The sequence below is a fragment of the Gymnoscopelus microlampas genome (genome assembly GCF_963454915.1).
Source record: "Gymnoscopelus microlampas genome assembly, chromosome: 2".
Classification (NCBI taxonomy): Eukaryota; Metazoa; Chordata; class Actinopteri; order Myctophiformes; family Myctophidae; genus Gymnoscopelus; species Gymnoscopelus microlampas.
This window is the reverse complement of record NC_139939.1, coordinates 10,419,236-10,433,579: the sequence shown is the minus strand read 5'-3', so window position 1 is coordinate 10,433,579 and position 14,344 is coordinate 10,419,236. Positions and strand designations below refer to the sequence as shown.

At 40.3% G+C, this 14,344-nt stretch overlaps 1 protein-coding gene across 1 annotated transcript in view; it reads right to left on the bottom strand.

Moving 5' to 3' along the window:
- tusc3 (tumor suppressor candidate 3) overlaps window positions 1–12,752 on the bottom strand; it is a 214,528-nt gene extending 201,776 nt beyond the window's left edge. The window contains exon 1 of the mRNA XM_084077551.1: window positions 12,647–12,752. Within this exon, the coding sequence (XP_083933677.1) occupies window positions 12,647–12,739 (93 nt within the window). The 5' untranslated portion in view covers window positions 12,740–12,752. The remainder of the gene's footprint in view (window positions 1–12,646) is intronic.
- Between the last annotated feature and the right edge of the window lie 1,592 nt (window positions 12,753–14,344).

Genomic DNA, 14,344 nt, shown 5'->3' with positions numbered 1-14,344 from the left:
AGCTGTAATGTGATTGGCTGACTTTGCAAAAGTATCGATTTGCATTAACAATGGAAGGGTTAGGGGGTATACACATTTTTTGGTCGGTGTCCAAAACTCACTTATAGGGGGCGGCTACACCGCCCCAAAAATACAAAATAAAACACAAAAAGTTAGAATAAGGAGATAAGAGGTTTCTGCCCGACAGCAACGAGAGAGCTTTCTGAAAAACGTTGCTCTATATATATATATATATATATATATATATATATATATATATATATATATATATATATATATATATATATATAATAGCAATCTAAAACGACACAGCTGCGTTCCCGCTCTTAACAGGTTAATACTCCCTCAGCAGCTCCAGCGAGTGGGCGGGCAGCAGTGGTCGCCCAGAGGTTATAGAAAGGTGACTGCCATCCGTGACGGGTGAATAATGGGAACGAGTTCCACCCGAACACTGACATCTGCTGTGCAAATACCCCTGGGCGACTCGGAGCGAAGCAACCGAAACAAATAAGAGTTCCTGGCAGCTCCCCCAAGTAAAGGAAAGTGTGTAACTGTTCGAGCGTGATAAAAATTACGTCGTGATGGACTTTGGTAAATAAAAAAGCAGAGTTTGTCTTTTGTCGTTGTGTGGTGCCCGGGTATACGGGCAGGGGGGTAAAGTTGCTCGTTATAGGGTTCGAACGGTGCCTCCGGATTGGCCGGGAGCTCCGACGACACATTTGACACATTGTCAGGCCTTCTGATTGGTCCCCTGTGACTCCCCTGAGCGACCAACCAGCAAGCTCCTTCCGCATAGCAGTGAATGTTTGTGCCGAAGTTTACTAAACTTGAGAAAGGTTATACAGTTTTGGGAAGAAAACACGTTTTGCCGAGTCATAGAGCACCCGAGTCTGACATCACTGCCACTAGAGGCCGCTATCCCCCCGGGTTACGGAGTCATTTCTTCTATTGAAAATCCCCATAGAGAAATCTTAGATTGCGTCATATAAGAACTGTGTTACAAAAATAAACAAATCAGCTGATGCTGAAAAAATATTTTTTTCTTCTTCATCCAAACAGACGTTATAAAAATGTAACTCAATATCATAAACGAGTCACATATTTGACAGAATCGCCTGGCTGATTTTTTTCTTTTTTTTTTATTAAAAATGTCTTACAGTATAACGCAATCTAAGATTTCTCTATGGGGATTTTCAATAGAACAAAACATTCCGTGACCCAGGGTTAGACGTGACTTCGGTACTCTATATACTGCACCCGAGATGTTCTTTTTTACTGAGGACCAGTTTAAAAAAAGTATCGAATTGAATACATTAAATATCGATATGAGGCAAGTGAAAAACACGTTTTTTTCCAAAGGTAGTGACAGGTTTTTTTTTTGTCCAACCAAGCAACAGCAACCAGCAGTGGTGGAAAAAGTACTCAAATTCTTTATTTAAGTAAAAGTACCAATACTGCAATATAAAAATACTCTGTTACAAGTAAAAGTCCAGAATTCAAAATTTACTTGAGTGAAAGTACAAAATTATTGGCATCAAAATGTACTTAAAGTACCAAAAGTAAAAGTACTAAATATTTGAAAATAGCAGATCTACAAGCTGACAACGCGTTGCGATGCGACGCGTTGTGAGCTTGTAGATCTGCTATTTTCAAATAGCCTAAGTATAAAATAGGGCTGAAGTGGTTGATGTATGTTTCATAATGTAATAATTGATATCTGAAAAGTAACTAGTAACTAGTTTTCAAATAATTGTAGTGGAGTAAAAGTACAATATTTACCACTGAGATGTTGTGGAGTAGAAGTAAAAGTATTGGAAATTGGAAATACTCAAGTAAAGTACCAACACCTCAAAATTGTACTCAAGTACAGCACTTAAGTAAATGTACTTAGTTACTTTCCACCACTGAGCAACAGCAACCAGTGGGCAGATCTAAGGTTCTGTGTTGCCCTTCGTAGTCAAAAAGAGTGACCCATTAAACCATAAGTGAGTCAAAAGGAGGAGGAAATAGTTCCAGGAAGCCTTGAGGGTGCACATTAACATTACCTGCCTTGCCAGGCTTCAGCCACAGAGGATTTGGTCCCAAACAACTGAGATGATTATAATAGACCCGGCTGCATTAATGGACAGACTGCTCTAATGGAGCCTTAACGCTGCTGGTTCACATCCACTTAATGGACTCAGGAAGTGAAGTTTCCTCAGCATTCAAATATGTATATGTATGTAGGGTTTGCATATAGCCTAGGTATGATTACTTACATTTTCCCCTTTTTTTATTAGTTCATCAATTTCTTTCCTTTTTATTTAAATTATGTATTATTATTATATGTTTTCTCTACTTATTCATTATTATTATTTACCTTCTCTAATTTACTCTCATACTTTATCATTGTGAGTCAAGGCTGGCAGAGGGCTGGGCGGTGTGGGCAATTTTAATAGCCTATGTAAAATGTTTATACCCCTTTTTTTTCTCTCAAAGTACTGTATGTTGTATAAACTGATGCTGGTATGAACGATAAAAATGTTTATATATAAAAGCATTCAAAAATACAAAACCAAAAAGACTGTGACTGAGTGAAACGTGCAAAACCTGAAGTCAGTAAACAAGTAATGGGACAGTACATGTTTGCAGTACAAGTGGTGCACACTGCACACACATCCCAAATATTACGACGGGTAATTATACCCGTAATTAATCATTCACACACACATACACACACACACAAACACAACACACACACCTCAACTTGCACACAGGCATTGACTATTAGCATGTGCACACAACCACGATGCCTGTTTTATACTTACTTGGATAATATCACCTTCATAGCACTAGCACGCAGATTGACACGTGCCATGTTCTAATCCAGGTTGTGTTATTAGCACACGTGGCTTAGCTCCAACAGCTTAAACATCAACATCTCATGGTTGTGTGGCTCACACCCCAAGGGGTCCACAAAGCATTCGCTGGGGGTCCAATGACACACATAAGTCGTTCAAACCTGCGCTCTATTCAAATCAACGACAATCGTCACTCTTGACAACGCTCTCCTCCACACTGTCTGTCTCACCAGCTGTGCTCAATCAATGCCATTAACACGCAACACTTGGCACATAACTCAAAGTCTGCAAAAACTTTGAGTGCACTGACTCATCTCCAAAGAGGAGATGAGTCAGTGGCTAAACCTTTAAGATGACAAACGCCACATTACTTTATAATACAACTCCTTTGAACGCGTATTTCATGACCTTAAATACTTTTTAGCATTTGAATGGTGAGGAACTTCCCACTTTTAACACATTGCCTGCCAGAGTTTTTTCAGAACAGTCTGTAGCCTCTGCCAGGGTTTTGCCATGATTTTGGTACCTGTTCGCGTAGCCACAGATTTTTTTCCTCCAGTATGATTGATCCCCAGATGGTTTCTAATCACAGATGAGATTCAGGTGTGCTTTCACAAATGTCAACGAGGTCATTTTGACCTCGTTGACATGTGTTGTTTGATGTTTCAATATAGCTCAAAACCAGTAGTTTTAAACCAAAAAACAAAGTGAATTTTGTCCGTTTGAATTTTAACATTGAAGTGAATGGAGCAGCAAATCTTCGAACATTTTTAGCTCCTAATCTGTTCGTAATTCGACAAGGGTTGAAATTATAAAAAAATTCAAAAAAAAAAAATATTTTTTTTTTTTGAAAAAAAATTTTTTTTTTTTCTTTTTTTCCATGACGTATATATACGTCTTTGGCGGACAACAGCTGATAATTAAAAGACGTATATCTTGTCATTGGCAGCCATTGTGTTAAATGTTAAAGCCTCCATTAAGGAGCAGTTTGTCCATTAAAGGGGAGCGGTTATGCTCATTGTAGTTGTTTGGGACGAATGACTGTTCAAATTAACATTTACAGTGATGTTGAACACTGCACTCTGATGCTTATTATTAATAAGGGACGCTGCAAACTCACCATCTATGCCTCCACAGAATGCATACATTTTTCCCTGCTAAACCTACGTTATGAACAACATATCCATGTTAAATCATTTCAGCAGACGTCGCCATTGTGTGCGGACTCGGACGCATTTCTTGGAGTTACAAATGCCAACATAACAGTTATTCATGATACTAATTTATGATATATAATTCAGTTACAGTGATCGACTTTGTAGGGTGGAGCTTTGTAGGGATGTCCAAAACCGATGACTTTTCAGGATCCAAATTCAAAAATAGCAAAAGTACCAGATCTACAAGCTCGAAACACGGCGCGAAGTGGATCTACAACTTTTGATGCTTTTGCGTGACACTGCAGTATGATCAAGATGGGCATTCATTTACCAAAAAAAAACTAAAAAGTTAAAAAATGGAGGTTTCTGCTCGACAGCAACGATATACAATGCTACCAAATAATTGCTGGCCACCAAACAATAGGCTCTATTCACAGCAGCCATAGTATGAAGACATTCACAGGTGTTACCAATGATACTAATGAAGGCTCTGTTCCATTCTTGGTCAAACAGAGTCAGGGTGCTGAATGATCGGAAACACTCTGCTACACCAGTGGGTCTACAGTTGGGGTCTAGGGACCCTCATGGGCTTCCAAATGGCCCCTTACAGGTGTGTAACTCTGAGAGTGTACAAATGGAACCAAATGGACCCGTAAGGGTCCATTTGGTTCCATTTGTACACTCTCAGAGTTATGGGGGTCATGGAAACCACTGTGCTACACTAAATGGAACAGAGCCTTCATTAGTATCATTGGTAACACCTGTGAAGGAAGTGATAATATGGCTGCTGTGCATAGAGCCTATAGCAGGTATATTTTCTGCTACCAAATGTACCTCTGACCTCCCTGCCTCAGCCTGTGCTCAGCCTACCATAAGTGCATCTACAGTACATTGCCTCTGCTTCTACTTCTGTCATATCAGTAGATATTACAGTATACTATTGCTGGTATATTTATGTAATTTTTTATATTAACCCATTAAGACCTGGAACTGTGTCATTTTTTGATTTGAGCTAAAAAGCATTATTTTACACTTTGGGCTATTCAAAAATAGCAGATATACAAGCTCATAGCTTGTAGATCTGCTATTTTTGAAAAATCGTTAAATTGTGTGCAAATCTTTGAATATATATATTGTTAAAGCAAACATTTTACCTCAAATCTTTGCTTCTGGGGGGGTCCCTGGAACAAGATATTTTGATGGGGGTCCGTGGCCAAATACATATAATTTTGGGGGTCCTTGACATGAAAATGTTTGAGAACCACTGATATAGAAACATACGTTTTTCAGAATACTGTTGAGATTTAGGAGACATGTAGAATCAGCTTCAGGTCTTAATGGGTTAATTTTAGATGAGAGAGGATGATTTGACATTTCGCACAGTTCTCTTTTACAAATCAAGTTTAACATTTTGACCCAAAAAAATGTATTAAGAACATTTGTGAGATTCATCCTACATGAATATAAACTTAATGATAACCCATTGAGATCCATGACACACAGAAAAAGGAAAAAAACATTTAATTGGATAGCCGTTCAATTTTCCTGGGACCCAACTGAATGAGCACCCATGGGTCCCGAGACCGGCTACATCGAAAACGGTTCAACATCACTGCATTTAGCAGTATAACGTTGCTGACGGGCACAAACCCCTTATCTCCATATTCTAACTTTTTTGTGTTTTTTTTTGTAAGGTAACGCAAGGTTTCTTAAGGTAAAGTAGCAGATCTACAAGCTCGAAACGCGGCGCGAAGCGACGCGTTTCGAGCTTGTAGATCTGCTACTTTTGCTATTGTCGAATTTTAATCCTAAGAAGTAACAGTTTTGGACGTATGAGGTTTCCACCCGACTGAGACGATATCTACTGTGTATACAGTCATTTCCCATTGTCCAACATTCAGCGTAACATAATAGCCTACACACTAATCTCTATATTTCATATTCCGAAACTGGGGTTGCAATCACACTCGTTGCTAGGAACTCAAACAGGCAAGAGATCGACAATAATAAACACACGACAAAAGCTGGCGTTTTCTTTGTCACCGAAGAGCTCAAAGCCATTGTGGCGCGACAAAAGTACAGTACTGCATTGTGTTGTGCTTGATTATTCATAAGGATTCCACCATTAGCTGGCACATGAATACCAGCTAATCTTCCTGGGTTGCCGTGTGTTGCTTGTAAATTATCTGGAACTGTCACATCATTTAACAAAAAAAGGTTGTTTGTGTGGATGCGGTTTGACGATAATTTTTTTTTTTTAAATAATTGTATCCTGCCAGGCGGGTGGCTTAACAGGAAATGTCACCTTCACAGTAAATGAGATTTTCATATTGGCAGCAGCAATGCATTATCAACGTCGAACAACAATATACTTCTATTAGCTTGGCTGAAACCCAGTAGCAGCGTTGCCAGATTTTTGCGAGAGAAACAAGCGGCCGGGTCAATGAAAACAAGCCCAAAAGAAGCAACCGGTTTTACCACTTGAGCACTATTATACAGTACATCTCACAATGTGTGGCGTTGTGAGCTTGTAGATCTGCTATATTTAAATGATGTGGAATATGTTTGACAACATTCTAACAAATCTTGTATGGGGGTCCCTGGCACCAAATATTTTCAAGTGGGGGTTCCACGGGCCAAACACATGTGGGGGTCCTTGACATGAAAATGTTTGAGAACCACTGGTTTAAACAACATTTAGGTAGGAAGCCCAATTAAAGGGGAATACTACTCATGTATTAAACCATGTCATAATATACCTTAGAGCTGTTGAGTGGAAATAAGAAAAACGTCCCCCCCCCCTTCAATGTCGCCTAGAACTGGAGAATTGATTGTTGGAGTCATGTGATGAGTGACATACGAAAGGTATACTCTTTGGCCCGCCCTCTATGCTGCCTCATTCACTAGAATGGTGAATTTCACTCCCAGCTGAAGCAGTGCGACTTGAATATAAAGTTAAGACTTGTTAAAGCATTTTCAGCCAATTGATTACTATTATCTACAAGTAATATGTCCTCTGAAATGTGATATATAACCATAATGCCATTATAAACTACTACAAGTCGCACTGTTTCAGCTGGAAGTGAGATTCCCCAGTATAGTGAATGCAGCATGAGTGGTATTCCCCTTTAAGCAACTACACTTTAGAAACAAGTGCAAGGCGCAACTACCAATAATTACAAACGTCTTTACAGAAAAAACAAGCCCAACGTCGCTTATAATAAGCACACTTGGCAACACTGCCCAGTTGTGTGACTTTAGATTGTGAGTCATGTTCTACACACAGGCAACATCGACATCAGGCAATTACGCTAACAACAAGGAAGTAAACAGGCTATAGGACACAACCACACTATATTAATTATTTCCTTAGCCTTTTCTTTTGTTCTCCATTATCCATTCATTTTGTTTATCTACCCGTTTTTCCCCTTTAAGTAGTCTAACAGTGTTTCATTGAGGCAATTATCTCTTCAGAATAGGCTTGGGGAGTATCAAGGGTTTACGGTACGCCGTTATGCCAGGGTAATTACAAATACCATCAAAGACACAGACACCGCTCTTTTTATTAAAACATCCAGGTGATCTATTGTTGTGCAAATAGCCTATATAACTTTTATTTTGAGATGTCTTCCTCCAACTACAAAAGCAGTTAACCCATTAAGACCGGGAACGCGTCTGAGTCATTTTAGATTTAGGCTATTAGCCATTCTTTTATACTTTGGCTATTCAAAAAAAGCAGATCTACAAGCTCATAGCGCGGCACCGAGTGCCGCGCTATGAACTTGTATATCTGCTATTTATTTTTTTTTAATCATGAAAATGTGTGCAAATCTTTAAATAAAGCAAACGTTTGTTCTTTGCTTCTGTTCTTTGCTTCTGGGGTCCCTGGAATAAAATATTTTGAGATGGGGGTCCGCGACCAAATACATATAATGTTGGGGGTCCTTGACATGAAAAGGTTTGAGAACCACTGATATTACAGCAACATACGGTTTTCAGAAAACTGTTTGTGTAGACATTTGTAGATGTGTTGACGGATTGACTGGGTTAAATTAGCAGGTTTTTATTCAGCTTGTCAGTCTGTCACCATCACCGCCACATCCTGTCCATTCAGCCCACTGATGATGTGTCCCTATGGCCTCGACAACAAGTGTCATTGGGTTTTGCAGAAACCATAAAGTGGAAGAGACAATCAGCGTCTGTCAATCCGAAGGCCCTGAGTGCGGTCTCTTCCAACTTTTTGGGATTTCTGCAAAACGCCCACCCAGCGCTTGGGGACAAACCGGTCCGCAGAAGACACATGATAATGTGAATAGGCTCTATTCACAGCAGCCATATCATGAAGACATTCACAGGTGTTACCAATGATACTAATGAAGGCTCTGTTCCATTCTGGTCAAACAGAGTCAGGGTGCTGATATTGTGCATGTTGGCTCACTGGAAACACTCTGCTACACCAGTGGGTCTACAGTTGGGGTCATGGGCTTCCAAATGGCCCCTTACAGGTGTGTAACTCTGAGAGTGTACAAATGGAACCAAATGGACCGGTAAGGGTCCATTTGGTTCCATTTGTACACTCTCAGAGTTATGGGGGTCGTGGAAACCACTGTGCTAGACTAAATGGAACAGAGCCTTCATTAGTATCACTGGTAACACCTGTGAAGGAAGTGATAATATGGCTGCTGTGCAAAGAGCCTATTCACGCGACTGGGACGGTTTTCCTGGCTAATAGGTCGGCTGCCAAATCTCTGGAAGAAGGGTGCTTACTGCTTATATAAAAATGTTGCACATTATTAAACAAATATGTGCAAAATCGTTGAATTCAGTAGCCTATATATATATTTTGTAAAGCAAACACTTTTTTAATCTTTCCTTCTGGAGGTCCCTGGCACAAAATATTTTTTTGAGATGGGGGTCCGCAGCCAAACACATACATTTTGGGGGTCTTTGACATGAAAAAAGTTTGAGAACCACCAGCGTAGGGTACAGTAGATACACACAGCATGCTATTCTCGCTGAATGTTGCAGCAATTTTCCGTGCCATGTCATGTCTTCCAAACAGCCCACTGTATCATTTACAAATTGAAAAACACTTAGCCACAATGAACGCTCTCCCTGATCAAGGGAGAGTTTAAACCAAATCTCTTGTGTTTCCTGCAAATGAGTCGTTGGCATTCTGCATACTAAACGATGGCATAGAGGGAGACGTTTCCTGAAAAGACGGTTGTTCTGTTGTTTTTTGTTTTGTTCACTGGCCAAGCAGACCACAAACAATCAATACCCAACGACTGGCACGGAGCGCCGAGTACGCCGTCAAGCCAGCTGGGCACAATGACAAACGTTAAGACCCCTGTCGTGTATTTAGAGATGATGTACTGTATACCATTGGGTTCTCAAAGTGGGGTCTCAAAGGTGGACCCCCAGGAGTCCTGGGGGGGGGGGGGGGGAGCTATAGTAGTTAACCCATTAAGACCTGAGGTGATTCTTACACATTTTTTTTTAAATCCTATTTTTTTTTTAAACATTTTTTTTTTCTTTTTTCAACATTTTTCAAAAATAGCAGATCTACAAGCTCATAGCGTGGCACTCGGTGCCGCGCTATGAGCGTGTATATCTGCTATTTCTGAATAGCCAAAGAAATCTAAAGTGACACAGATGCGTTCCAGGTCTTAATGGGTTCTGTATCTTTCAAATACATTTCAATTTGGGGGTCCTTGACATGGAGAAGATTGAGAACCACTGATGTAAGCGTCATACACGCCTTGTCGTCATGCTACAGTGGTGCTGGGAGAACTGCTTGATTTGATGTTATCTTTTTACTTAAAAGTAAAAGTACACAATGCAGAAATACTAGTCCTGTGTTCGAAAATGGACGGGAGGGAAAGGAATAAAGATATACTTACAGTATACTTAAATATACTTATGGTCAGGGTTGCCAGATCTGCTTATTATAATTTCCCCGCAAGATTTTGTTTGAAAATAGCCGATCTACAAGCTCACAACGCGTCGCATCGCGACGCGTTGTGAGCTTGTAGATCTGCTATTTTCAAATAGTTGATGTATATGTTAAAGTGCTTGTTTCTCGCACAGAATCTGGCAACACTGCTTATGGTACCAAAATAAAGTTTTTCCAAACTTGTCAAACTTTTTTGAAAATAGCTAAATTACATATGTTCGATCATGCAGAGTATAGGGCTAATGTGTTTAATGTATGTTTTGTAATAATAATAATCTAAAACGTAAGAGCAACTAACTAAAGTTTTCAAATAATTGTAGTAGAGTGAAGTAAAAGTACATAAAAATTAGACTCAAGTAAAATACAGTACTTGAGTAAATGTGATACAGCATGCCTGTGCCTGAATACTTCTCGATAGGCACACGGAAAAGGCCAAACGCAACAGAAACCACAGCAGTAGGCCTCCACTAGGCCAGTACGATACCTTATGAATGGCAGTATATCAAAATATTTGTTTCCACAATTCATTATAATGAAATTTGGCAACAAGTGTTGTTCTAATTTGCACTTAAGAAATCAGATCAAGCCCAGCTTGGCTCTTCACAATGGCTGCTGAGGCCAATCACATCAATTTGACTTCAACTGTTTGAGCAGAGAGGTCTGCAGGAGCCTGTAAGAATAAGCAGTATAACAGCTTAAACAGGCCAGTGGTTCCCAAACTTTTTCATGTCAAGGACCCCAAAATGATATGTATTTGGCCGCAGACCCCCATCTCAACATATTTTGTTCCAGGGACCCCCAGAAGCAAAGATTTGAGTTACAAATGTTCGCTTTAAAAATATATATATTCGAAAAGTTTGCACAAATTCTCACGATTTTTCAAACATCTCTCTCCAAAAAATAGCCAATCTACAAGGTGAGCTTGTAGATCTGTTATGTTTGGGTAGTGTTCCCCCCAGAATATGGATGCTGGGGTTCAAGTGGTTAAAGGACGACTTCACCCATTTTCAACCTATCTTCATAATTGGTCCTCACTAATTATGATAGTCCTCATGATGAAATGGTAAAAAAAAAAAATCTACTCTGGCTGTGGACACTTCAACATTTTTATTTTTATTAACACGAGAAAAATGGCTCCCATAGCATGCTAACTTTCCAGAAATAGAAAGCATGGAGTTCTTCTTCTTTTTTCTATTAGCCGTTTCTATTAGCTTGGATTCCCCAGTGGATGATGTCACTGGTAGGCGGGTTTCTGAACAGTCCACAGCCCTCCTATCCTCCGAGACACAGACCGAGTAGACAAAAAAATGGTGCCATCATTAGTGACGACCAATTATATAAAGAGAGGTTGAACTTGAAAATGGCTGAAGTCGTCCTTTAAGCACTTAAGACCTATTATACTTTGTCGTGGAACAAACGAAAACAGCTGATCTACACGCTCACAGCGTGTCAATGTTTTAGATAGGCCATTTTTGACACTTCAAAAAAGGCAATAAGCTATAGACTAGAGTTTTCTCTCACACACACACACACACACACACATATACACACACACACACACACACACACACACACACACACACACACACACACACACACACAGTGATTGACATCATTATCCAAACAGTCAGGGGGCAATAATAACAACAACACCGCAGCAGTTTGATGTGTGTCAACAATCCCCCAGTGTGCATCACTTCACCTCTCACTGCTCACACAGGAACAGGTGGAAACAATGTGACAGCTATTATAGCCTAATTACTAATTCATAGCACCTCATTGTTTCTCCATAACATTTACTTGGGTAAAAGTACAGAAGTATTGGCATCAAAATGTACTTGAAGTACCAAAAGTAAAAGTACTCATTGTTCAGAATGTCCTATTTCACAAGTGTTCAAAATGTATACAAATCTTTTGAAAATGGCAGATCTACAAGCTCGCAAAAGTGACACATTGTGTGAGCTTGTAGATCTGCTATTTTCAAATAGCCCGGAATATATAGGGATGAAGTGGTTAATGCATGTTTTGTAATAATAATAAAAATCTACAAAGTTTATAAATAATAAAGTAAAGTAAAGATTCCTCAAAGTACAGTACTTGAGTACATGTACTTAGTTACAGTACTTTCCACCACTGCATGTGTATTATATGAATAAATGACCTGCTACTGTATAATACTCCAACACAGTAACAATGTAGCTATCACTGGCTACCATCACAATCCATATGACACACACACACACACACACACACACACACACACACACACACACACACACACACACACACACACACACACACACACAGTAAGCCTCCACAGGCTAGCATCACACACACACACACACACACACACACACACACACACACACACACACACACACACAGCTACAACAGAAGCCTCCACTGCATGGCTACCATCACAATCCATGACTCTCTCACACACACACACACACACACACACACACACACACACACACACACACACACACACACACACACACACACACACACACACACACACCAGAAGCCTCCACTGCATGGCTACCATCTCACACACACACACACACACACACACACACACACACACACACAGCGGATGAAACCCATGCAAAGCAGCAGAGACAATATCCACCATAACCCTCATAGATCGCTGCAAAACCATCATCACAAGAGAGAGTGTGTCTGAGTCTTACCTCTTTCTTCTTCTGCCCTCCGCCGGGCTGCACACACAGCAGCAGCAGCAGAGAGACGGCCATGAGAGGCAGCAGGTTGACAGGACGAGACATCACTGACACTGTAGCCGCCATGACGGTCCGGTGAGGAGGATGAGAGTAGAGTGAGACGCTCCACTCTCTGAGCGAGGATTGGATCCGCTGGTTTCTGCAGCGCGCCAATCAGGGGAAGGGGATTTGGGCGCGGGGGATTCTGGGTGTTGTAGTTTTTTTTTTTTTTTTCATTGTGGGGTTTCCCCCCTTTTTCAGGGGCTTGTTGTGGTGGACATGTTTGTCAGAATATTAGGCTCTATGTCTAAAATTGGGGTCCAGGGACCCTCATGGTTCCTTGAGGGGGTTCCTGTGTAACCCTGAGAGTGTACAAATGGAACCAAATGGACCCGTAAGGGTCCATTTGGTTCCATTTGTACGCTCTCAGAGTTATGGGGGTCGTGGAAATTAAAAAGTCTGAGAACTACTGTGCTACAGTAAATGGAACAGAGCCTTCATTAGCATCATTGGTAACACCTGTGAAGGAAGTGATAATATGGACATCCAAAATGAGTAGACATACACATAAAGAGCCAGTCCTAAATGACCACTACAGGTCTGTAACTCTGAGAGTGTACAAATGTAACCAAACGGACCCTTACGGGACCATTTTGGTTACATTTGTACACTCAGAGTTGGGGGTTCTTGAAAATAAAACCTTTGAGAGCCACTATAGTGGACTGGACTCCTAAATTACCATACATAATGTCGTAGTAAATCAGTGTCATATTCTGAAGAAACCCTGGAGACTGACATTCAGTAATTGGGTCTCATGATCAAAATAAAAACATTATGTAAATATTAATTATAACATTTCTTGCCATGGACTGTGGTACAGATATATTTGCTCCCTTTTTTTTTTTTTTTTGCTACTACAGGTAACGTAGTCTATTATTCAGACCGTTTTAAGGTTTTTCAACAACAACAATTAACCAGTGAACCCCTCCATGGATATTCAACTGGCGGCCCACGTCCAAATGCGGCGGGGACCTTTCCTGTGGCCCCTGGAGCAATTTATTGATTTTCGATTAATTTAAAAAAGTGGGGGGTTAGTGAAAGTTTCTGGTATGGTGTGTGGGATATGAAATGTGAGCTACAGTAATCCTTAATCATATTCCATCATATTCAAGGGCTTTTGGAAAGAAATGAGACTTAAGAGCACTGCAGAGGGGAGGTGTGTGTGTGTGTGTGTGTGTGTGTGTGTGTGTGTGTGTGTGTGTGTGTGTGTGTGTGTGTGTGTGTGTGTGTGTGTGTGTGTGTGTGTGTGTGTGTGTATGTGTGTGTCTGTGTCCAGCTGAAGCTCGTTGACGCTCGTTAATGTCAAGGCAATTATGTTTCTGCCGTCAAATAGGTCTACATCTATTCTAAGCTAGCAATTATTTTTACAAGCGACACTCTCTGGCTTATACTGTATATATTTTATTAAAGCTGGAGGAGTGACACATGCTTCATTGATTTGACCTACTTCTGTGCAATGTAGCCTAATTAATTATTGGAAGCAGTTGTATTCCACAATATTTGGGGACGATCCTCCACTCTGTCTGGTAGGAAATGTATTCCTATTACTGTAGATCTGCCGTACTGCCGTATTATCATGCATAGTACATAATTGCCTCAGTTATCAAACTG